This window comes from Taudactylus pleione, unplaced genomic scaffold (assembly GCF_031769625.1).
Source record: "Taudactylus pleione unplaced genomic scaffold, aTauple2 ptg000040l, whole genome shotgun sequence".
NCBI lineage: Eukaryota > Metazoa > Chordata > Amphibia > Anura > Myobatrachidae > Taudactylus > Taudactylus pleione.
The window spans coordinates 31,166,801-31,190,877 of record NW_028284442.1 but is presented as its reverse complement, the minus strand read 5'-3'; the positions used below and the strand labels follow the sequence as shown (position 1 = coordinate 31,190,877).

The 24,077-nt window shown below is 47.6% G+C and overlaps 1 protein-coding gene across 2 annotated transcripts in view; it reads left to right on the top strand.

Moving 5' to 3' along the window:
- Nucleotides 1-24,077, top strand: part of LIMK1 (LIM domain kinase 1) — a 132,543-nt gene that overhangs the window by 87,264 nt on the left and 21,202 nt on the right. For both annotated transcript variants that reach the window (XM_088454112.1, XM_088454120.1), the window contains 3 exons: nt 20,371-20,509; nt 20,669-20,778; nt 22,236-22,406. In XM_088454112.1, the coding sequence (XP_088310238.1) occupies nt 20,371-20,509; nt 20,669-20,778; nt 22,236-22,406 (420 nt within the window). The remainder of the gene's footprint in view (nt 1-20,370; nt 20,510-20,668; nt 20,779-22,235; nt 22,407-24,077) is intronic.

Genomic DNA, 24,077 nt, shown 5'->3' with positions numbered 1-24,077 from the left:
ATATGAAAGGGGTAAGTTAGTACTATAGTTTTGCGTGAGTTGGGCTCGGTTTACGTCACCATTGTACAATAGCAGGAGGTTCTGTACAGCTACACGGTGCTTATTGGAAAAATACAGATTCAGCTATACTCATACTGTATCATTCAAATAGAATACAACATTTATCTATGTCCAATATGTGGCGTTTTTCAATTACATATTGCAATGCAGTGGAGATTGCATGAGCGCGATAAAGCTTAGGACTAATGATAGAGTATTATTAATTTTGATCATTTTTTGTGCAGTGCTCCCAATATCTTCAGCTGCGTTGCCCAACCGTGATGGCAGCTGTTGATTATAAAGAGGTGCTGAAAAGCTGCCTTGTGAGTGGGATTAGTAGTGGTGGGTGTAAGATCCCCCCCTTCCCCGCAGAAGAGAGCTTGTCAGGGACTGAATTTTAAAAAAATCTGTTTGAATATAGGGCCTGATTCAGACCCGCTCGCAAGCGGGTCGATGGTCCCCCACTGCGCATGCGCACGCCGGAGCCAGTTCCGGCGTGCACATACACGAGACCCGGCCAGCGACAGGCGCTCCATCGCTACGGGTCTCGCACCAAAGCGGGGCAGCTGTCGATTGTGATTGACAGCTTGCCCCGTTTTGGAGGCGGGCAGGGGGGGTGGTTGGCCAAACGGAGACGTTCCTGAAAGGAACGCCTGCCGTTTGGGGGCGGCCCCACTGACATCACGAGTGATGTCAGTGGGTGAGCTTCCGGCTCTATTAAGAGCCAGAAGCTCACTGGGGCTTGCGGGAACGAGACCCTACCACAAGGGTCTCGTCGCAAGCCGCGATGGTCGTGACCATCGCGACCATCACCTGGCCGCTCGCTAAAGCTGTGGGTGGTCACCCACAGCTTAACGAGCGGCCAGGAGGCCGATTTTAAACAAAAAAACAGGGACGCCCTGATTCAGAGCGAGCGCTCTCAAAGAGCGTCTGGCTCTGAATCAGGCCCATAGTTTGCACATTGTCACGCTTGTAATTCATTCGTCTTTTTAAATTGTACAGCTAAGGGTCTTCATGGGTTAACAGAATCTGTCACTGTGTATCCTAGCTTCCTATTGGTTGTTATTTTGTCCTGGGAAGATATAAATGGAGCAATCAGGGTTCTCTGCTTATTAGATAGTCAGATTCTGCAGAACAGTTCTGTCTTTGTGTCACCTGTTTAAGGCTCTAGGGGCCATGAGAGCAGATGCATAGATTTCCTTTCTACACAACCAACAGAGAACACGCACAATAATCACTTCTGATATAATTGTCATTTCACTTCTCCATTACCAGAGAATTTTTTAAGGAAACAAAAGTGGAGCCGATATCTTATTTGCGGTGTATTTAGCAAACTTCCTGTTTTTTTTACATTTTATTATAGACACATGGCCATATGCTACAAGTCTTACATGTCATTTAAAAATAAACCAGCCTTATGGTTCTGCATGATGGTCATAGTTACATGTGTTTCTATGAGCAATAGGATGTTTCTTGAGTTTCTCAAAATGAAATGCATTCAGCAATAACACTGATGCTATTATGTGTCTGTTCATACACAAACACCACATCCCGCCCTTCCTTAGTGCTTCCTTGTTAGCCATGCTGGTGTGGATGTAATTATCTGTGTACTGACACACATGCTGTGGTTAGAATGCAGCCCACATACAGGGCTGCAGTAATGCCGTTTCCACGGTCAATCATGGTCGGCCAGCACTGCCTCAGTGTAAGAACCAGGACAATGGAATGACAGGGCTGTCCCTTAAAGGAACACGACTCCTCAATAATAGATGATGGCCTTAAATAATAATATAAATGTGCATTGTTTGTTAACCGCTCTTAATGTCAGTCTAGGCCAAACTAGAATTTTATATTAACCCTTAAGCTAAAATTATATATATCTATATATATATATATATATATATATAATTATTATTTTTTTTCCCCAGTAGTGGTTTCTGATTTTATTATATGAAGACCAGTCAAAGGAGTATTAGTTTCCAAGACTATGGGCTGTATTCAATTGCTGGCGAAAAGTCCCGGACTTTTTGCATGCTGGAGTGTTTGCCTCCGGAAAAGTATCACGCTCGTCACCGCAATTCGCCCTATTCAATTGCAAAGGACATGAAAACGCATCCCGGTGAAACTGAGATCAGCAAAAAGTACTGTCAGATTTGGGGAATTCAGCCCGACACCCCCCAAAAGATGCACACACATGGGGGATCACTATGGATACCCCCGATTAGCCCTGCTGGAGGTATTTGGGTGCTTAAATGCTTTCATTTGGTGCTATTTAGCGTCTTTGCACAAGTGGTGAAGAATAGCATTAAGCAGTTTTTTTTGGAAAAATAAATAGCCCCATCAAAATTGGGCTACTTGAAAATGGGTGCAAGCATGGTTAAAAATCGCTAAAGTGAGTTTTTAAAAAACGTAAAAAACGCTCCTTCAGCATGCACCTGCAAACCAAAAAAAAAACTTGGACATACTTGAAGGACCCTGAAGGAGCCAAGTAACCTCCCTAACCACCACCCATCCTAGGAACATTTAATTGGATCCAATCCAACAAGTGTGTACTCCTACACATTTTATAGGAGCATTGTGTCTCCCATCAGAGAATAAAAGCAGATTCTATTTTAACATAAAAACAGTGCATTTCCTTCATTAGACGTCTGCTGTTCCAACACAGATCTCACAACTATACGTAGATCATCCATTCATATATATACGCACACTCATATTTCAGTTCACACAACATGTAAGTGGAGCACTAAGCACAAGGGCCTGATTCAGAGTTGGGAGTAGAGGCCCTGATTCATAGCCGGACGCTCTGATAGAGCGCTCGCTCTGAATCAGGGCCGGCCTATTATTTTTTTTAGAACGGCCTCCTGGCCGCTCGCATAGCTGTGGGTGACCACCCACAGCTATAGCGAGCGGCCAGTGGGGCCGGCCCCAAACGTGATGTCAGTGGGGCCGGCCCCAAACGGAGGCGTTTTCATGGGAACGCCTCCGTTTGGGCAGCCACTCCCCCGGCCCACCCATCAAAGGGGACGTGCTGTCACTCAACATCGACAGCACGCCCCCTTGGTACGAGACCCGGAGCAATGAATTGCCCGTCGCTATCCGGGTCTCGCGCCTGCGCACGACGGAGCCGGCTCCATTGTGCGCATGCTCTGTGTGCCTCCTTCGACCCTGTTGCGAGCGCTCAGCGCTTGCGACCGGGTCTGAATCAGGCCCAGAGTGAGATATCTCTCTCAACTGATCATCTTGGTAAAACCATGCTGCACTGCAATTGGAGCAGATTTAAAATGTGCAGAGAGATTTAGATTTGGGAGGAGTGTGTCCAAAGTCCAAACTGACATCTAAAGTGCAGTGTAATAATAAAGCTGTGCAGTATTTGTGGGCTACATGTAAAAGCAGCCAGTATTTACCCCACATGTAAAAAAATGTATGTATTTACACCCCTTGCATTGCAATATGGTTTGTTCAGGTTCACAGTTGAGAGAGATATCTCTCTCTGGGCCTAATTCAGAACCGCTCGCGAGCGCTGAGCGCTCGCAAGAGGGTCGATGGTGCCGTAATGCTCATGCGCACTCCTGGGCCTGCGGCAGCGAGACCCGACTACCGCAGGGTCTCGTCGCAAGCCCGATGGTCGTGATGGTCTTGACCATCGCGACCATCTTTTTGGCCGCTCGCATAAGCTGTGGGTAGGAGGGCCCTGATTCAGAGCGAGCGCTCTTGTCAGAGCGTCCGGCTCTGAATCAGGCCCTCTATTCCCAACTCTGAATCAGGCCCAAGACTCTATCTATTAATATCTGTAGCTATTACCATGCAGGCTTGCAAAATGCATCTAAGCAATACGTGCATTTCATATGTGTCCCATTTGAAATGGTTGATCTGGAAACCCTACATACAGAACAATTTATGGGTTTTTTTCCATGAGATTTATGTATCCTCCAAAATAAAAAAAAGAGGAGTAATTTGTAAGAAGGGTACAGTGGGATTTTGGCAGTAAAGAGGGAGAAGTATTCTTAGCTCTCACAACAGGAAGTCTAGTGTGATGTCATGATCATTAGGAGGCTGTTTATGGTCACCAGTTTCACAATGATTGTGTGAGGATACTGGCCCTCATTCAGAGGCGCTCGCAAAATGCGAGCGCTCGTTCTGAATGTGGGCGGCCCCTTCTCTTTTGAAGTGTGGCCTCCTGGTCGTTAGCTAAGCTGTGGGTTACAACCCACAGCTTTAGCGACCGACCAGGTTGATGCTCGCGATGGTCAAGACCATCGCGACCATCGGGGCTTGCGACGAGACCTTGAGGTTGGGTCTCGACAACCGCAAGCCCCAGGGAGTTTTCTGCTCTGATCGAGCAGGAGGCTCCCCACTGACATCACTGCTGATGTCAGTGCGGCCGCCCACAAAACGGCATGCATTCCTTAAGGAACGCCTCCGTTTGTGAAACCACCCCCCCCTCCCCGTCTACTAAACGGGGCGAGCTGTCGATCACCATCGACAGCCGCCCCTTTTGTAGTGAGCTCCGGAGCAAGAGAATTTCTATCTCGCTCCGGGGCTTGTGCACATCGACCCGTTTGCGAGCGCTCAGCACTTGCGAGCGGGTCTGAATGAGGTCCACTGTGTACGTTATTCTCACCTATTGCCTATTACCATATTGAGATAGGCAGTACATTGGTTTCTTTATGAGTCCCTTTGATCGCACAGGAAACCTACAACAGCGTGAAATAATACCTTTATTTCTACTTCAGGGTCCATAGGGTATCCACAGGATACCTTGGGGTATAGGTGTGACGTCAGTCGCAGGGCACCAAAGAGTTAAGCTTTCAGCCTCCCAGGATGCACTAGGTCCCCCTCCTATACCCCGCCCCCGGGCCAAGGCACCTCAGTTTAGTTTGGTGCCCGGCCGGAGTCGGGTGCACCTGTTGGAGTGGGGGCTAGAAGAGCCCCTGAAGCTTTTTCTTCATGCAGCTGTGGCTGCACATCTGGATGAACAGCATGGACAGTCAGTCCTGACGTCCATGCTGTCTTCCCTACACCCCGCCGGTACCAGAACGCCGGTACTGATCCGGGGATGCTGGTGGGCGTCTGGGGTCACAGCTAGCGGTGACCCCAGATGCTCCGGACCATGGCCGGATTCAAGGGGGACAGAGGTAAGCAGCGGGGTCCCGCGGTGGGTCCCCGCTGATCACATGGTCCTAAGTCCCCAGGCAGGGGGCTCCCTGGGGACTGGCTGCAGCGTGGAGCCAGGCGACCAACCTGCGCTTCCACTACCCCCTGGGACAGCGGACCGCAGCAGAGCGGTAGCGCTGCGGCGTCCCAGGGGTTAAATGCATGCCAGGGGAGCGCGCCTTCCCTGTCTCACAGCCGGCGCCTCCCCCGCTGCACACAGCCCTCTCTGCACTGTGCTGACTGGTCCTGTGTCAGCGCTCCTCCCCCAGGCCAGCTTCTCTCTGCTCCTCGGCGGCCATCTTCTCTGCAACGCATGGTGAACGCTGCTGGAAGTCTGGAAGGAAGCATCGTGGTCTGGGTCCCCCCGCATACCTCTCCTCCGCTGTGGCTCAGGTCTGTGTATGCAGCGCTGTGTCCTACCAGGCCCTGTGTCTGTGTAGTTGAGTGATCAGCGCTGTTAGTGCAGGAATTGTTATTTCTCTGCATTGTATGTGACTGTGCTAGCGCTGCCTGTAACTTTTCTTCTCTAAACTGTCAGCTTTATTACTGTCCCTGTTCTTTCTGCTAAAGCCCTTGCGGTGCGGTGCTGCAGGGTGGTCTCTCGCCTATTTAATACTTAATTGGTGAGAGAGGTCACATACGTGGTGCCATCATGTCTGAAAGTGATTTTCCCCTCCGGCTACAGTGTACCACGTGCAAAGTACCGTTAGCGGAGGGGGAGGGTAGCGCGGAGGGCCTTTGCCGGCAGTGTTTGTCCATGGCGCGGCCTATTACGGTTACAGCACCGGTACAGGAGCCGCCCTGGGCTTGTTTCGCTCAGGCGTTAACAGCTTTAGTGGGCCAGTTAGCTCCGCAGCCCGCGTTTACTCCGATGGGTTTGTCCCAGCAGTCTGTGGTGTCGTCACCCATGCAGGGGTTCCCACGACAATTGGTGGTACCCCACAGTCTCCCTATTTCCCCGCTCCCGGGTTCTCAGGAGCCAGCGTGGGTTAACTCCCTGACGAGTTCTGTACAGCACTTGTCGGATGTGTTGCAAGGGGAGTCTGTGATGCGGCCTCATAAAAGGCCGGTGGCGTCTCTGTCCGCTCCTTATGAGGATGACGAAGGGACGTCTGATGATGGGGAGATTCTGGATCCTTACGATCAGGAACCTTTCCATACTAAGGACGCTGATGCTAAGTCCAAAGTATATATTCCTGGACTTATTCGGGCGGTCCGCACAGCCTTGGTGATTGAGGACGAAGTTCCCCCAGCGGCTAAATCTAAGTATGCCTTTTTCAAAGATGTGAAGGGCGATGCCACAGTCTTTCCTCTTTCGGGTCAGTTGGTGGACCATTTAGAGGAGGCGTGGAAACAACCTGGCAAAAGATACCAGCCGCAGAGACGCCTGGCGGTGGCTTATCCGTTCGCGGATAATTATTTTGCTAAGTGTGAATCCCCTCCACAGGTGGATTCTCACGTGACCCGTCTTGTCCGTAGTGCCACATTGCCGATGCCATCCATGTCCTCCCTTAAGGATGCTACGGACCGCAAGGTAGAAATCTGCCTGAAGTCCGCTTATTCCCTTGCAGGGGGGGCAGCACGGCCGGCTATGGCCATTTGCTGGGTTGCCAGAGCGATGGAGCGCTGGGCGGATTCATTAGAGGCTTCCTTTGAATCCGACTGTCCGGCCGAACAGGCGGAGTTGATTGGCAATCTCCGTGATTCGGCCACCTACATCAACGAGGCGGCTCTAGACATTAGTACTCTGGTGTCTAGAATTTCTTCAGCAGCGGTAGCTGCTCGTCGCACCTTGTGGCTGCGATCCTGGAAGGCGGACGCAGATCCAAGAAAGGTCTGGAAGCGTTGCCGTTTACCGGAGAAGTTCTCTTCGGTCCGGATCTGGATAAGATTGTGGCCACGCTGGCGGCAGCCAAATCTGCTTGTCTCCCGTCGGCCGCTGCTCCTTCTGGTTCTGGACCATCGTCCTTTCGGTCATCTAGGGCCCAGGGCAGGCCCAAACCACAGTCGTTTCCTCGACAGGCTGGCCCTAAGAAATCGGTCAAGCCCCGGAAACAGGCATGGAGTACCAGACGTCCGGCCCCCAAGCCAGATGACAAGCCTGCGGCCTGACGGTCCGGGTCTCCCCTTGGGGGATCCCAGGGTGGGAGGCCGCCTGCTGCAGTTCTCCCGGTGTTGGTCGTTCACTACGACAGACACTTGGGTTCTGGAGGTGGTCTCTCACGGGTACGCCCTCTCCTTCCGGCACAGACCCCCGGCTCGATTCTTCACCACGGGTCTACCATCAGACCGGAACAAGGCTACAGAGCTGCGGAAGGTATTGCACACTATGCTCCAGGCTGGAGTTATAGTGCCTGTTCCATTCTCCCAGAGGGGCCAGGGTTTCTATTCAAATCTATTTTTGGTACAGAAACCCAATGGGTCATATCGTCCGATTCTCAACCTCAAAGCACTCAACAAGTCTTTGCGGGTCCCGAAGTTTCGGATGGAGACCCTACGGTCCATCATTCTGGCGCTGGAACCTGGGGACTACATGGTGTCATTGGACATACAGGACGCTATGGCGGTCATGGCGGCTTCTCTGCGGCTGCAAGGAGTCCGCATGTTGCCGTACTTGGACGACCTGTTATTGGTGGCAGGATCTCCAGAGCTCCTGTTACACCACTTGGACCTGACCATTGCACTGCTGCAACGGCACGGCTGGCTAATCAACTGGCAGAAGTCCACTCTAATCCCGTCTCGGAGGATTCTGCATCTTGGAGCCTTATTGGACTCGGGACAGCAAAGGATCTTCGTGACGGAGGACAAGATCTCTGCTTTACAGTCAAGGGTGCGCAGTTGTCTGCACAGCCGCCGGGTGTCCTTACACTCGGCGATGAGGTTACTGGGCTCCATGGTGTCAGTGTTCGACATGGTGGAATACGCCCAGTTTCACTCCAGACCTCTGCAGCACCTGATCCTGTCCAAGTGGAACGGGCTGCCTCAGTCTCTGAAGTTCCAGACGATTGTGCTCACCCCGGAGGTTCGCCTGTCCCTTGCGTGGTGGTTAAAGACGACCCACCTCAACAAGGGACGTCCGTTCTGGGTTCCAAATTGGGTCCTGTTGACAACGGACGCCAGTCTTCGGGGCTGGGGAGCAGTTTCGGGTCCACACTTGTTCCAGGGCAGGTGGACACCGACAGAAGCGGAGCTTCCAATAAATATCTTGGAACTCCGTGCGGTCTTCAATGCTCTCCTGCAGGCACAGCGGTTTCTCCAGGGTCACCCGGTGCAGGTCCAGTCGGACAATGCTACCACCGTGGCCTACATAAACAGGCAAGGAGGAACTCGCAGTCGGGCGGCTCTCGTAGAGGTCTCTCGGATCATGGTTTGGGCGGAGCGCAATCTGCCGGCCATATCAGCGGTCTTCATCCCGGGAGTGCTAAATTGGGAGGCGGACTTTCTAAGTCGCCAGGACGTTCATCCAGGGGAATGGTCCCTGCACCCGGACGTTTTTCAACTACTGGTGGACAGGTGGGGTCTTCCAGAAATCGACCTCATGGCGTCCCGGCACAACAACAAGTTGCCGGTGTACGGGTCTCGCACAAGAGACGAAGGGGCGTCTCTGGTGGATGCTCTGTCCGTCCGGTGGACGTTCAGGTTCGCATACCTGTTCCCTCCGGTCTCCCTTCTTCCACGGGTAATCCGGAAATTCAAACAGGAAGGAGGGACGCTCCTGTTGATAGCTCCCGCGTGGCCCAGACGGCACTGGTTCTCAGACCTTCAGGGTCTGTCCGTGGACAGTCCTCTGCGGTTGCCGCTACGACCGGACCTTCTGTCTCGGGGTCCTTGCCTTCACCCGGACCTGACTCGGCTGTCTTTGGCGGCGTGGCTGTTGAGACGGCCATGCTGAGGTCCTGGGGGTTTTCCAGCTCTGTGGTGCGTACCATGTTACGAGCTCGGAAACCGTCTTCCGCGAGGATATACCATCGCGTGTGGCATACGTTCTTCCAGTGGTGTCGACCGAGAGGTTATGCACCGCGGGAGTTTCGTCTGTCTCGGATTCTCGCCTTCCTGCAAGCGGGACTAGATCATGGGCTTCGCCTTGCTTCTTTGAAGGTACAGGTTTTGGCCCTATCTGTCTGGTTTCACCGTAGGATTGCTACAATCCCGGATGTGCGCACCTTTATGCAAGGTGTTCTCCGTATTCAGCCGCCCTTTGTTCCACCTGTGGCGCCTTGGGATTTGGCTGTGGTCCTGAGGGCTCTCCAAGGACCGCCGTTTGAACCACTGGGCTCAGTGGATATTAAATGGCTAACAGCTAAGACTGTTTTCCTTCTGGCCGTTGCTTCAGCCAGACGTGTTTCTGAGTTAGGGGCTCTTTCTTGTAGACCCCCTTTCTTGGTTTTTCATGGGAACAGGGCAGTGCTCCGCACTCGGCCCGAGTTTCTTCCCAAAGTTGTTTCCCAGTTTCATGTTAACGAGGAAATAGTTGTTCCGGCCTTTAACTCACCGGGTCTTTCCGTGGGTGAGGCCTCTTTGGATGTTGTGCGGGCCTTAAGGACTTATGTTGACCGCACTTCTTTGTTTAGGAAGTCGGACGCTTTGTTGTCCTCTATGGCTTCTGTAAAAAGGGTTGGCCTGCTTCAAAGCAAACTTTGGCAGCCTGGATCCGTATGGCTATTTCTGAAGCTTATCTTCATGAAGGCCTACCGGTCCCTCCTTCTCTGAAGGCTCATTCCACTAGGTCTGTGGGTCCTTCGTGGGCAGCTCGACGTGGTGCCTCGGCAGTTCAGATCTGCAAGGCTGCTACGTGGTCTTCTGTCCATACCTTCGTGAGGTATTACAGGTTTGACACCTTCGCCTCTCAGGATGCTTCCTTTGGGCGGCGGATTCTCCTTTCTGCACAGGAGCGTCCCCACCCTTAAAGGATACTGCTTTGGGACATCCCCAAGGTATCCTGTGGATACCCTATGGACCCTGAAGTAGAAAATATGAGATATGGTAAGAACTTACCCTTGTTATCTCTATTTCTACGAAGTCCATAGGGTTCCACAGGACTCCCGCCCTGTCGCACCTGTGCTGCAGATGGGCTTTGCTCTGGTCACCGGTTTTCCGTCTCCCTCTGGTGAGAATGTGATTCTTGTATGTGTCCAGATCTTTGTTCTCTCTCTTCCTTCTCCTCCTCCGGCCTATGGCTTGGTAACTAACTGAGGTGCCTTGGCCCGGGGGCGGGGTATAGGAGGGGGACCTAGTGCATCCTGGGAGGCTGAAAGCTTAACTCTTTGGTGCCCTGCGACTGACGTCACACCTATACCCCAAGGTATCCTGTGGAACCCTATGGACTTCGTAGAAATAGAGATAACAAGGGTAAGTTCTTACCATATCTCATATTTTTACACAGCACAAACTACAGAAATTTAAAAACAGTAATTACAAACTATATACAATATATACAGAAAAAAACAGTAGTATTAATACTATTAACCATACTCTGAGAGTCATACACCTCTACGTGCCGAGAGCTCATTAGCTGCTGCGTCCACAGAGGGAGCCGGGCTGGAGCTCACTCATGAGCTCCGCCTTCCGGCTCCCGCAGTGGGTGATGGGAGAGACGTCATGACGTCTCTCCAATCGTGCAGAGCGGGATGACAGAGGAGCTGACGGTGGCAGACGCAGGAGCGGGGATTCAGGTAAGTGTGTTTTTGGGGGTTTTTTGTGTGTGTTTGTTTTATATACTGTATGTAGGGGGGGCAACTACTGGGGGCACTGCATAGGGGGACCACTACTGGGGCACTATATAAGGGGCACTAAAAGGAGCCCTGCTTAGGGGGGAACACTACTGGGAGCACTGTATAAAGGGCACTACTGGGGGTACTGCATAGGGGGACCACTACTGGGGGCACTGTATATGGGGCACTACTAGGAGCACTGCACAGGGGGGAACACTACTGCGGGCACTGTATAAGGGGCACTGCATATGGGAGACCACTACTGGGGGCACTGCATATGGGGGACCACTACTGGGGGCACTGTATATGGGGCACTACTAGGATCACTGCATAGGGGGGAACACTACTGGGGGCACTGCACAGGGGAGACCTCTACTGGGGGCACTGCATAGGGGGGACCACTACTGGGGCACTATATAAGGGGCACTAAAAGGAGCCCTGCATAGGGGGGAACACTACTGGGGGCACTGCATAGGGGGGACCACTACTGGGAGCACTGCTTAGGGGGACCACTACTGGGGGCACTGTATATGGGGCACTACTGAGGGCACTGTATAAGGGGCACTGCATAGGGGGACCACTACTGGGGGCACTGCATAGGAGGGCCCAAAACATATTCTTGCACCTGGACCCACCACTCTTTAGTTCCACCACTGACTGAGAGTAAGCATGATTGAGTTGGTATCGCTGTGAGGGAAGCTGCTGAGCAGGGTCCCACTGAGAGTGATGCCGCTGGGCAACTTCATGCTTCTCAGGAAGCGGTTTCTCCTAATCCTGGACACTGGGGTATGTCACCTGCTGATCCCGGCCGCTCAGCCATGCTACCATTCATCTCACTCCTGCTGGAGGTACGATGGGTTTACCGATTCATGGGCTTCTCCCAATGGAGATGATGCTCACTGCTGCTGGAGCTACCTGGTAGGAACCGAAATTCCACCTCCCATATCAAGAACCTAGTAGAAAGTCCTGTGCTTGTTATTTTAAAACCTGTGATTTTCCCATAAGGATTTGACACCTTTGGGTGTGAGTTATAAAGCCCTAAGCCCTGCTAGAGCTTTAAATGAAGTAACTGGCTACAGAACAGTTAGTGGGCCTGCCTCCTCCCCGATGTCCTCCACTGCTTTGGGGCCACAATGTCTAGCAAAATCCCTTCTGTAACAATGCCCACTCCATCAAGTTGACAGTGGAAGGGGGGGGGGGGGGGTGGTTTGCTTTCCGGGTACAATAAAACTACCTACTTTAAACCCTTGTAGGCACTTGTGATGTCACAGGACATTCAGCTGATCCTGGCTTCCTGTGTGGACCTGAGAGAAGAGGGGTATGGGGTTGTTTGGGACGTCCTGCGTTGTGTCCTAGCAACCCACACAAGCCACCTGGCTACAGGGACATAGGACAGTATACCTAGCTGCACATATTCACACTAAAGATAAGGCATAATATAATCAATATGCCTGTTGTCATACAGTACTTTCACGTGTAAACATGTCCATATGCATCCTGTAGAGGACTATTACACACAATAGGATTTATTATATATAATACAAAGGAAAACAATAGGTTCAGAATTATCAATATAATGTCCAATTAATGTCTAAGACAGCGGTGGCCAACCCATGGCTCTCAAGCTTCATGCGGCTTTTTAGGTTATGTGATGCGGCTTCCCCCACTGTAACTGGTGAACGCTGGCCTCTGAAGCGGTCTGACTGCTACAGAGGCCAGCGTTCCCAGTGATGCAGTGCGATGTGAGAAGCCTGCACTGTACGCCTGTTGGTCAGGCTTAGACACTAGTGGGGGAGGTTAGGTTTAGGCACCGGGGTGGGAGGCTTAGGGTAGGGGCAGGGCTGGCTCCAGCATAAGCCGCGCCCTGTGCGGCAAGGGATCCAGACACCCCAAATCTCTTGCGCGGCTAGGGCATGCCCTAATTACCATAGACCACGCCCCCTTAATAATGCTATTTGGGACGTGTCAGTATGGCACGCCTCCCATTTAACGTCAGGCTGGGGGTGAGCCCAGCACTACATTAGTAGCTGGACTGCCCCAAGCTCTCTCTCTGCACTGAATGGGTGCTGCATCCATTCTTGTTCCCAGGGGCCGGCACGGCTGCACAGCTGCGGTGGTGGAGGTGCCCAACATCCAGACCACCTGCGGGACACTTCGTCCCACGGGTGGAACAGAGGGGCAGTACCCTAAAAACTGGACTGTCCGGCTGAAATCGGGAATGGCTGGGAGGGGTGCGCCCTCTATGGGGTGGCGCCCCTTTTTTCGACCGCAGCCGGCCCTGGGTAGGGGTTAGGGTTAGACTTACCTTGTTTCCTGAAGAGTGTCGGGATTCTGAGTGTCGGGATGCCGCTGTCGGTATTCTGTCCAGCTGCTTCCCGACCGCCGGCAATCCATACCCAACCCCTCTGCTTCTTTTTCATTCCAAGTTCTGTTGTGCATCATATACAGACTCAGGTGCACACAGATATACAAGTGTCTCATATTAAATTAACCCTCACAGTCTGCTGGTGCGTCCTAGTCACATCACATTGCCACTTAGATGCATTTTGTGGCAAAAAAAGATGCCCGACGATAGCAGAGTAGCACAGGACCTGGCGGCTCACTCACACCAGACAAGTCGCGCTGCGTGGCGAATTGAGGCTAGATGTATGAGGGCACATCTGTATAAAGTCGTTGGTCTGATTGCCCAATATCGGGTGATCGGGCTGAGGATTGCATAGGTGTGTACCCAGCTTTAATCGAAGCATAAAGACACTTTCAGAGCTTGTGACCAGCATAAGTTTTATTCTGTAACACATGTAAAATGCATATACCTTTTAGTACCTATAATTTACTTCATTTGGCTACCAGAAACTGCAAAAAGCTCTTTCAGCGCAACCCCATTTACACAATCACAGTGGTATGTTGTCTTACTTTCACCCTGCAGTAAATCTATACCCATGTCTTTGTGTAATATTAGAAAGTGTTTAAAGATATCCTGATAACTGATCCATCCGCGCTCTAGAGTCATTACGCAGTGCTACGCTTAGCCGATAAGTGGCTCTTAAGGATTGGAGCTTATATTCACACAATAGGAGGACCCTTGTGTTTCTGTTTGCCTAACTTAGGGGCGATTCAGTACTGGACGGAAATGCAAAGATGCACGCCAGCAGCTTGGCAATTCTGTCCTTGCAAACATGCAAATGCAGCAGGAGGTGTATGACACCCCCTGCTGCATTTGCGATCTCAGCACTGTCACTGCATATTCCAACTTTACAATACAGTGATTAAGAAAATTCATGAGAACAGAAAAATATGTATCAGTTCTTAATTTATTTTATTATTTATTAACAGTTTCTTATATAGCGCAGCATATTCCGTTGCGCTTTACAATTGGAACATTAACAGAACAAAACTGGGTAATAACAAACAGATATATAGGTAGGAAGGCCCTGCTCGCAAGCTTACAATCTATATAATGAGTAATAATCTTAATTTCTATCAGTTTCTCAAGATAAGGGGCCTATTTATCAAGCTTTTTTTTATTTTTTATTAAAATGATTTAGAAACTGCAGCTTTGGCATAGTATTATTTCCTCCCACTATGTACTAACAGCCTAATGCAGGAGAAGTCACAGAAATTTCCTTCAAAATGCCAATTACTGCTGCAGACCCCATTATTATTACTACGGTCTAACCACTAAGTACCAAACTCCGAAGAGCGAAGCCCCATTGGTGGCGTAAACCGCTTTATACCTATGGAAACGTTCTTGCACGATCCCTCAGCCTCCGTCTGGCTCCTGACACTATGCACATGCACTGTGTCAAATTCTTAGGAGGAGTCTTTCAGAAATGTAAATGATTTTCTGATGTGGACGGGGTGTAACTCGCAGGGACATAGATTATCGCAACCGCTGTCCCTGCGAGTTACATTTAGTACATAGCGGGGATACTTTAGTTTAAAATTAAAAATTCTTTTGCGATAAGGACTGATAATAATCTTGACATTACCGTGATTATTAATATATAGGCCCCTAAAGGTGCGTACCCACTTCCCGACTGTGAAACGAGAGCACGATTACGACATGGTAATCATGCTGTCGTTTCACAGTCTGTGATGTGCCTACACTGAACGCTCAGTCATTCAGTGTAGGCACATCCATCTTCCCCGTAGATGCTGAACCTGACGTGATCGTCAGGTTGACCAGCATGTACATGCGATGATGGATGTGAAAAACGACCAACGGGCACGCGCATTGCTAATCGTTTTTGACATTTACATGGCCGACGGACGACATCGGTATAGTTCAATCGGCATGTTTAATCGCCTAGTGCACAGGTTCTCAAACTCGGTCCTCAGGACCCAACACTGTGCATGTTTTCCAGATCTCCTCACAGAATCGCAAATTAAATAATTAGCTCCACCTGTGGATGTTTTAAAATGTGTCAGTGAGTAAGAACACACCTGTGCTCCTGCTGGGTGACCTGGGAAACGTGACCTGTATGGGGTCCTGAGGACCGAGTTTGAGAACCACTGGCCAAGTGGATACGCACCTTAACACCGCTAACAGCTACTTTATATTGCAGCAGAGTTTGGCCAATTGTATTTCCAAAAATAGACAATAAAAGCAAAACATTGCCCACTGGCATGCAGTCCGCTTTTCTCTCAATGAATAAAAGGGACATTGTTGTCCATTAGTAATGAACGATTATTTAAGTTTCTTATTGTCTGGGTCACTACTGGAATGTCAGAATGCAGCTCTTTTCAAGCCTTCCTTCCAGCAGACTCTTTTGTTGGTAAAGGGAAAATGATGCATACATTGTTTATGAGCTGTAGACACTATGAAAATAGCTAGTGTCCAAGCACACACTGCAGTTACTATATATATAGTACAGGTTTAGTCTCCCATATCCAAAATGCTGTGACCAGGGGTATTTTGGATATCTGAATATTCCGTATTTTGGAATAATTGCATACCATAATGAGATATGTTAGGAATGGGACCCAAGTCTATACACAGAATGCATTTAAGTTTCATATACACCTTATACACAGCCTGCAGGTAATTTTTTACAATATTTTCAATACTTTTGTGTCTCAAACAAAGTTTGTGTACATACATGAAATTCATTAATGTTTCATATACACCTTATACACAGAGGCTGAAGGTAATTTTATGTAATACTTTTAATCATTTTGTGCCTTAAACAAAGTTTGTGTACATACATGAAATTCATTAATGTTTCATATACACCTTATACACAGAGGCTGAAGGTAATCTTATGTAATACTTTTAATCATTTTGTGCCTTAAACAAAGTTTGTGTACATTGAACCAACAAGGAGCAAAGCTTTCACTATCTCAGTCATGGTAAAAAAAAAATCTGTATTTCTGAATATTTGTATTTGGGAGACTCAAAATGTATTATGGTTTTAGAGATTTTTTACTGACATACAAAACACAATGTAAAAGCTTGCTTGATACGTAATCAATAACTGAATACGTCAGTGGCTCATTCATAGCCTTTAATTTCCACTGTGGTACGAAATGCACCCCTACTCTCAGACACTTAGGGGTCTATTTATAAGAGAAATGGGTGCCGAGAATTATGCGGACCCTGAATTTTTCACATTCCAAGTATCATGCTGGTTTAAGAAATGTCTAACGTAGTAGATATCAGAGATATCGCCTACAATAGGCAAAGTAATGCAGCTGGCCACAGTCCCAGCACATCATTGTGGACTGTGATCTGGGTCATCTATTTGCTTAACCGATAACTTTAGGCTATATTCAGATAGCATCAGCTGTAACCCTATAGGGAGAGAAATGCCAGTGCAGGAACTTCTAATCCTTGTCCGGCAGCCTCCATGCTCCTTCCCTCCCGGTTATCACATATTTGTTCTGCACAAGCGATGATTCAGAGCCAGCAGTAAAGTAGTTACACTTTGCAGGGCCCCACTGTCACTAGTGGTAAATAAAACACTTGGGGCTGATTCTGAGTTGAATGCAAGTGGCAATGGGCATATATCTTGTGTATTTCAGCATACTACCCATGCGCCAAAGATAGAAATTGGCAACTACGCATGTGACAAATCAAACTGAAGCACACGGACGGAGTTCGCTAGTGTGTATCGAGTGTTCCGTCCATCAATGGACCACACTATCTGTGAAATGAGTGGTGACTGGACGGCGTCCTTTTGAACACACGGATATGTTCTGTCTAGTAGGAGAAGTGTCATAGGCGTGTAGGCTAACTTCCATACTCAGTCGTAGCATGCAGAGGAGGGTGGATCTTTGGCACCCAGCATGGGGTGGGTACTGGTACAGATACTAACGGTGATGGCCTTGGTAGGTAATATAATGGGTGGGACGGGCTTCCACATGCAGTCTCACTGGCTTTCTTCATACACGGGTGAATTCTCGCATTAGAGTAAGCTTGTAAGCAGACTGCTGCAGCCGTCCAGAAAAACGGCCACAGACGTATCCAATTCAGAATCGGTGTGTAATTGCTGTAAACCCTATGGTAGTAGGTTAGCATTGTTGGCATTGTTGGCTGGAGGTAGAGCACCATTGATCTGGTAGGAAGCCGCATCACATACACCAGTGGTTCCCAAACTTCTTTGAATCACGGCGCCCTATAGTTTCAGCATTTCCTCACAGCTCCCCTAGGCCAAATGTTTCTTACTGAGAAATTTAGATATATTAAGTTAGGTAAATTGTGCTTATCCGTCATCCTTAGGTTCAGTTACGTGGTGGTGGTCAGGGTTGTGCTTCTACTTGTCCTCATACTTTATGATTGGCAGACACCAGCTCTGGTTTTGCCTATCATAATGACCATAAGTAATTTGAATTAGTACTGGACCACCAACCCGTGGCACGTCTGCAAGTGCTCCATCCCAGTTTGAGAGCCACTGACATACAGAAAGCATTTTGGTGACCTTCTATGTGATTGATATAATTAATGTAACACATTGAAGCATCGGGGTGAGCAGGACAACCCCTGGCATAACCATAGTGAACTGCAGGGGACAGACTAAGTATTGTAAGACTCAGATAGCTTCTCCCCCAGTGTGTATGTGATGATACTGTATGTTGTAACCATAGGCTATTGCATGGTACAGTAACACATGCTGCAGGAGGTAAAAGAAAATAAATAAATTACAGGTAAGGAAATAAAACATACACCAATAATTTACACATACATTTAACTATCTCACATATGTAGAGTAAACTATCAAAAAGACTACACATATTTGGTAAGTTTTCATTGTAAATACTAGAAGTCACAGATTACAATAAGAGGGGACATTTAATTGATTTAAAGTATGTAAAATTAGAGAGAAGAATCTTGGAATAGTGAATTTATAGAAATTACATATTTTTACACATGTACTAACCATAAATACTGTAGATATGCATTAAATGGTACTAAAACAAACTAAGGGGTATATTTACTAAAGTGCGGGTTTTTAGAAGTGGAGATGTTGCCCATAGCAACCAATCAGATTCTACTTATCATTTATCTAGCACCTTCTAGAACAGGCATGTCAAACTCAAAATACTAACCGGGCCGAATATTCAAAGTCTAAAGGCCCCCATACACGGTGCAATTCATATTTGGTAAGATGAGTTGTACAATTGCCCTGGAAATTCTTCCCTTGAAATTTTTCATAAGATGTGGTCAAATGGTGTGCGATTGATCATTACGATCATAGGATAAGATGCATAGAAGTGTATCACATTGTACTCAAAAGATCGTAGATCTCTCTGCAAAACCATCTGATCTGCGATCCAACCAGAGGACGGCGGGGGCGCTCATCGGGGTCGCAGAACACACAAAATACACCTAATTTCACACGATTGGTCTGTCCAACCTGACGTAACAGGTCATATCGTGTAAAAAATTGTCCTGTGTATGGGCACCTTAAGAGTGTGTGGGCCGCAACAACAAAAAAAAGTCTTACATGCAATTTTATTAATAAAAACCAATGAAGTGCCCCCTGTAGTAGTGCCCTTATGCAATTCCCCCCCTGTATTAGAGCCCCTTTTGCAATGCTCCCTGAATTTGTGCCCATTATGCAATGCCCCTTATGCTGTGCCCTAGTAGTGCCCATTATGCAGTGCCCCAGTAACACCCCTTTTGTTGTGCCCCCAGTACCCTAGTAGTGCTCCTTATGCAGAGCCCCCAGTAATGCCCCCAGTAATGCCCCTTATGTTGTGCCCCCAGTAATGCCCCTTTATGCAGAGCCCACAGTAATGCCCCTTATATTGTGCCCCCAGTAATGCCCCTTATGCAGAGCCCCCAGTAATGCCCCATTATGCAGAGCCCATAGTAATGTCCCTTATGTTGTGCCCCCAGTAATGCCCCTTTATGCAGAGCCCACAGTAATGCCCCTTATATTGTGCCCCCAGTAATGCCCCTTATGCAGAGCCCCCAGTAATGCCCCATTATGCAGAGCCCATAGTAATGTCCCTTATGCAGAACCCCCAGTAATGCCCCTTTATGCAGAGCCCATAGTAATGCCCCTTATGCAGAACCCCCAGTAATGCCCCTTTATGCAGAGAACGATACCGTACTACATTGGTTATCGCACCGTTCCTTCTGATGTACAGCACAACAAATGGGAAGATGCGACCACACAATTAATCAAACAATGAATTGTCCGTGCAGAGTGGCCGCAGGTACCATGATTACATGACATGTAGTGTACGCCCAGCTTTAGAAATAAAAATAGTTATTCGAAACTAAACCAACTCTGTGTATAAAGGTGAAAATGGTTATTATGGTCCTCAAGCAGCAAAAGGGATGACTAACAGTAAAGAACACACATGTAATAATATACAGTAAGGAAGTAATCCTTTGTGCGCAGCCATGGCTTCTGTCAGACATACACAGTGTAATTTAGCCATCAGTTCAGTTATTCCAGCTCTACTATCAATTATTTCACCATCTGCCCTGTGCGAGACCCATTATGCAGACAGCTGGACATAAAGCTAGCACCACCTAGTGTTTGCTGTGAGCAACTTCAGGTATTAGTATGGATGCTTTGCGAATTGTCAGCAAAAGCAGTTCATGACAAGTTAAGTTTTATTCAGTCACTGAATAGAAGAGGATTTGATTCAATAGCTGACAATTTGTCCAATGTTTGTAAGCCATGTCCTTGTCCTGTATTGTTGTGTTGTGCTGTAAGTCATTGTTTTCTTGTTTTGCTCATTTGTAAGGCGCTGTGGAACCCTTGTGGTGCCATAAAAATAAAGCATAATAATTTCATTGGTCACACTGAATCCAACATTAGAATTATCCTTGGCTTTGAAGTAAGAACTTTTTGAGATCACATGACATATCTGGCACATCAGGATTAGGATGTTAGAGTGGCCCACTAGCGGCTGTGCCATCTGCAGAGACTCTCTAGTTCATTTTACATTTCTGCCTATTTCTACAACGAGTCCTTACCGTTTGCCTGTTTTGTCTTTGCACTTTCAGGTGTAGTGACTGTGGTGTGTCCTTGTCTCACCGGTACTATGAAAAAGATGGGAGACTTTTCTGCAAGAAGCACTACTGGGCACGCTTTGGTGGCATGTGCCAGGGCTGTTCAGAGCATATTACCAAAGGGCTGGTTATGGTAAGCACTGAAGCATGTTCTGTGCAAATCTTATTTATAAAGCCGAGTAATTATCTTGCCTTCGTTGTCAATGGTGATTTTGGTTCTACAGCCTTTAAATGTATAGATATTCTTTATTAGTGTCCGGATGGATACACAATGGTGTTGTTGCTTTGATAGGTAGCCGGAGAGCACAAGTACCACCCAGAATGCTTCATGTGTGCACGCTGTGCCTCTTTTATCGGTGATGGAGAAACTTACGCGCTGGTGGAGAGGTCCAAGTTATACTGGTAAGACGAACGGGTTTGTGAAACATAACTGTAAACACACAGGATGGAAGAGGCTGCTCCTAGTTGGCTAATGCTGTGTTTAGAACTGGACTGACCAAACATGGTACTTACTGTAGTCGTTGCCTTTGCAGAACATTGACAGTATAGTTTTGTAGGAGCATGAAATGATCTGACTATACATGAGCATTCAGCTGAAATACAGGGGAATTACAGTATGAGTCTTTTTCACAGTGAACCTGCAGTATCATGGTCAAAGAAAATGTCTTTTGTATATTTAAAACATCAATGCCATGTTGCGCATAACTCCTGTAGCCATAGCAACCACACGTGTCCTTTCATTTTGTAAACATAACTAAAAATGACTCTTAAAATGGGTTACAGCATTTTATTAAATAAGTCCCTTGTGTAACAACTAAAGATGTGCCTGGACCCCCGTGTTTTGGTTTTGGGATCTGGATTAATTTTTGTGTTTTAGTTTTGGATTCAGATAAAAACCGATAAAAACAGCTAAAATGTCCGAATCCAAAACCTGAGTTCGTTTTTCAAATCTGATTTCCGAACCAACAGATCCGAACCGGTACACAAAAGTGAATCCGAACCTTAACCCGGCTCTAGTTGGAACCGCTAAATTCAGGTGTGTTCAGACTTCAGAAATCCATAACCGCTCATCTCTGGTAACAACAGAAATGACAGTTTTGTGTTTGCCCTTTTATTCCTCTCCCAAAGCTGCAGTGACCATAGTGCTACGGATGTTATGTATGAAGTGCCAGCAATAAACGTCATATTCAAAGATAAAGAATATGCAATTATATATTTTGTGGAGGAAATGGTTTGGCATATAAATGTAGCTTTCTGGCTATTTCACTGTGCAAACAGGTTAACTAGCAAGGTGCCATTGTGCCAGTGCATAAATGCCACCGCTGGTGAGTGCTGAGCGTTGCCTGCAGCCTTTTAATCTGGACAAACTGAGAGTCTGAATGTTGAAATAAGGAAACTTGGGCAAAATGGACATAATCAGGAGAAAACCAAGACAGATGGGGACCCTAGGGGACCAGGTGGCAGTAACAGAAAAAGCTTCTCTTTAGAGGTCTGAGTGAAGACGTCCACGTGCATATTGCCATTTGCCCTCATCACCCCATGTCAGCAGGAGATAAAGGGGCAGATGTATGAAGCTCTGGAAAGTGATAAATGACCAGCCACTCAGCTCCCAACTGTCATGTTACAGAAAAATGACAGTTTAGAGCTGATTGGTTGATCGCTTATCACTCTTCACTTTATCACTTCCCTGAGCTTCATACATCTGCCCCAATCAGTGATATCTTGTAGGTTCATATATGTGAAGCCAACAGACAAAAAGGAACACACTGTAGATTTATTATCTGTGTTCTTATCTGAACAATAGAGAAATAGACAGCCTGAGGCTTTTATTAATACTGTCTTTGCCTTGTCTCTCACAGTGGGCCGTGCTACTATCAGATCTCTCTGACTCCAGTGATTGACTCCCCGGTCTCTCGATCACCTCACATAGTGACCCTGGTCTCTCTCCCTGCGTCTGATGGCAAACGTGGTCTCTCTGTTTCCATCACTCCGTCATGTGCTGAGCACTCTCACACTGTGCGAGTCCGCGAGTGAGTATCTCCTGTTCTCTGTGTTACACCACGCACGCGATTCCCCCGTTACCTCTCTGCATCAATGTATTTTATAAAAATGTAAATTCGAGAACGTGTTGTAACCCTTAGCAAACTCACTCTACTAGCAAACAGCCTGACAGTTGGAATGTGACTGCTTGCTACTGGTTACAGCATATTATTCCTGTACACCAGTATTCAGAAAAAAACTCCCAATATATGTTCCATGTGTGCTTTTACACTAAAATCAATGGCACAGGGGAGATAACGCGGCTACACCCATCTATCCTTAAGGTCTCAAGCCATATCATGCACAGTTTCCTGGGGAGTAATACCGTATCATGGGATTATTGATGGGATGAGATACAGGAGTTGAATGAGACCTAATGCCGCGTATCCACTAGACGATAACTTGGATGATTTGAACGATAATGATATAGTTATCATTCACCATCCGCAATATCGTCCAGTGGATATGCCGTCAACGACCAGCGATGCGCGCTCTCGCAGGTCGTTGACGACATCTTCATCGCCTGTACTTGCAGGGCAACCTGACGATATATGTCAGGTTCTGCAAGTACGGGGATGAGGGAGGGTGAAGTCAATGAACGATATTGTGAATGATATCGTTCAGTGTGGGTGCTCAATGTCATTAACGACATTGAGCACATCACTGCCGGGGAAACACTAGACGATATCGCTCATGCAGCATATTGTTTAATGGATACCCGCCTTAACAGTAAATTTCACAATTTGGCCTAAAGCATACAAGTTAGGTCACAGTCTGAGGAGATCCAGGGATGTACAGTAGCACTGGAGGTTTGAGGGGAAATGTTATAGCCTGTAAGGTGCAGGCATCAGCGGCCTGGCCTTCTAAATTATTGCTGTTTTAAAAAAAACGCACAGACTCACCAGCAGGGCTATATTTCTGTAAAAATAGGTTCAGGAACTGTGGGTGGAGCTATAGAAATACAATTATATATGCATTATATATACTTAAATATATATTATATATAAATATATATATATATGTAGTATTTTGAAAAGAAGACACTCAAAAGGGCCTTTAAAATAAAACTTATCTTATGGAAAATACATTTTGGCCCAGGACATTACGTCATAGTTAATGAGAGGTTCCTGCTTGCTCTCCAGAGTAGCACCGCCTCCTAAATCTCTCAGGCTATTACATTTCACTCTTGGGGATTTGTTTACGAAGCGTCGGGTTGTAAAATCTGACACTTCTGTTCATGTTTATGCCTGATATTTAAAAGGGCAGTGCATTTACTAGCCCTTTTATATATTGGACATACACTCGAACAGAAGTGTCAGATTTTACAAACTGACACTTCATCACCCCTTTTTTGCAATAGTATTGTGATATAGATAATAAAGGTTAATTTTTCCATCTAAACTTAAGTTTAGTGGGAGAAAGTAAACAATTACAAAATATTCTATAATAACAGCAGTATGTATAAACGGTTTGGGTAGGGAATGCCGGCAGTCGGGATCCCAGCGGTCAGAATCCCGATGCCGGGATCCCAACAGGGTTAACATACCGACGCTTGTTGGTCGGTATGCTAACCCTCCCATTTTGGTGCCTAACCCTAACCTCCCTCCCTAGTGCCTGAACATAACCTCTCCCTCCCCGCACCCTAAACCTAATCCTCACCC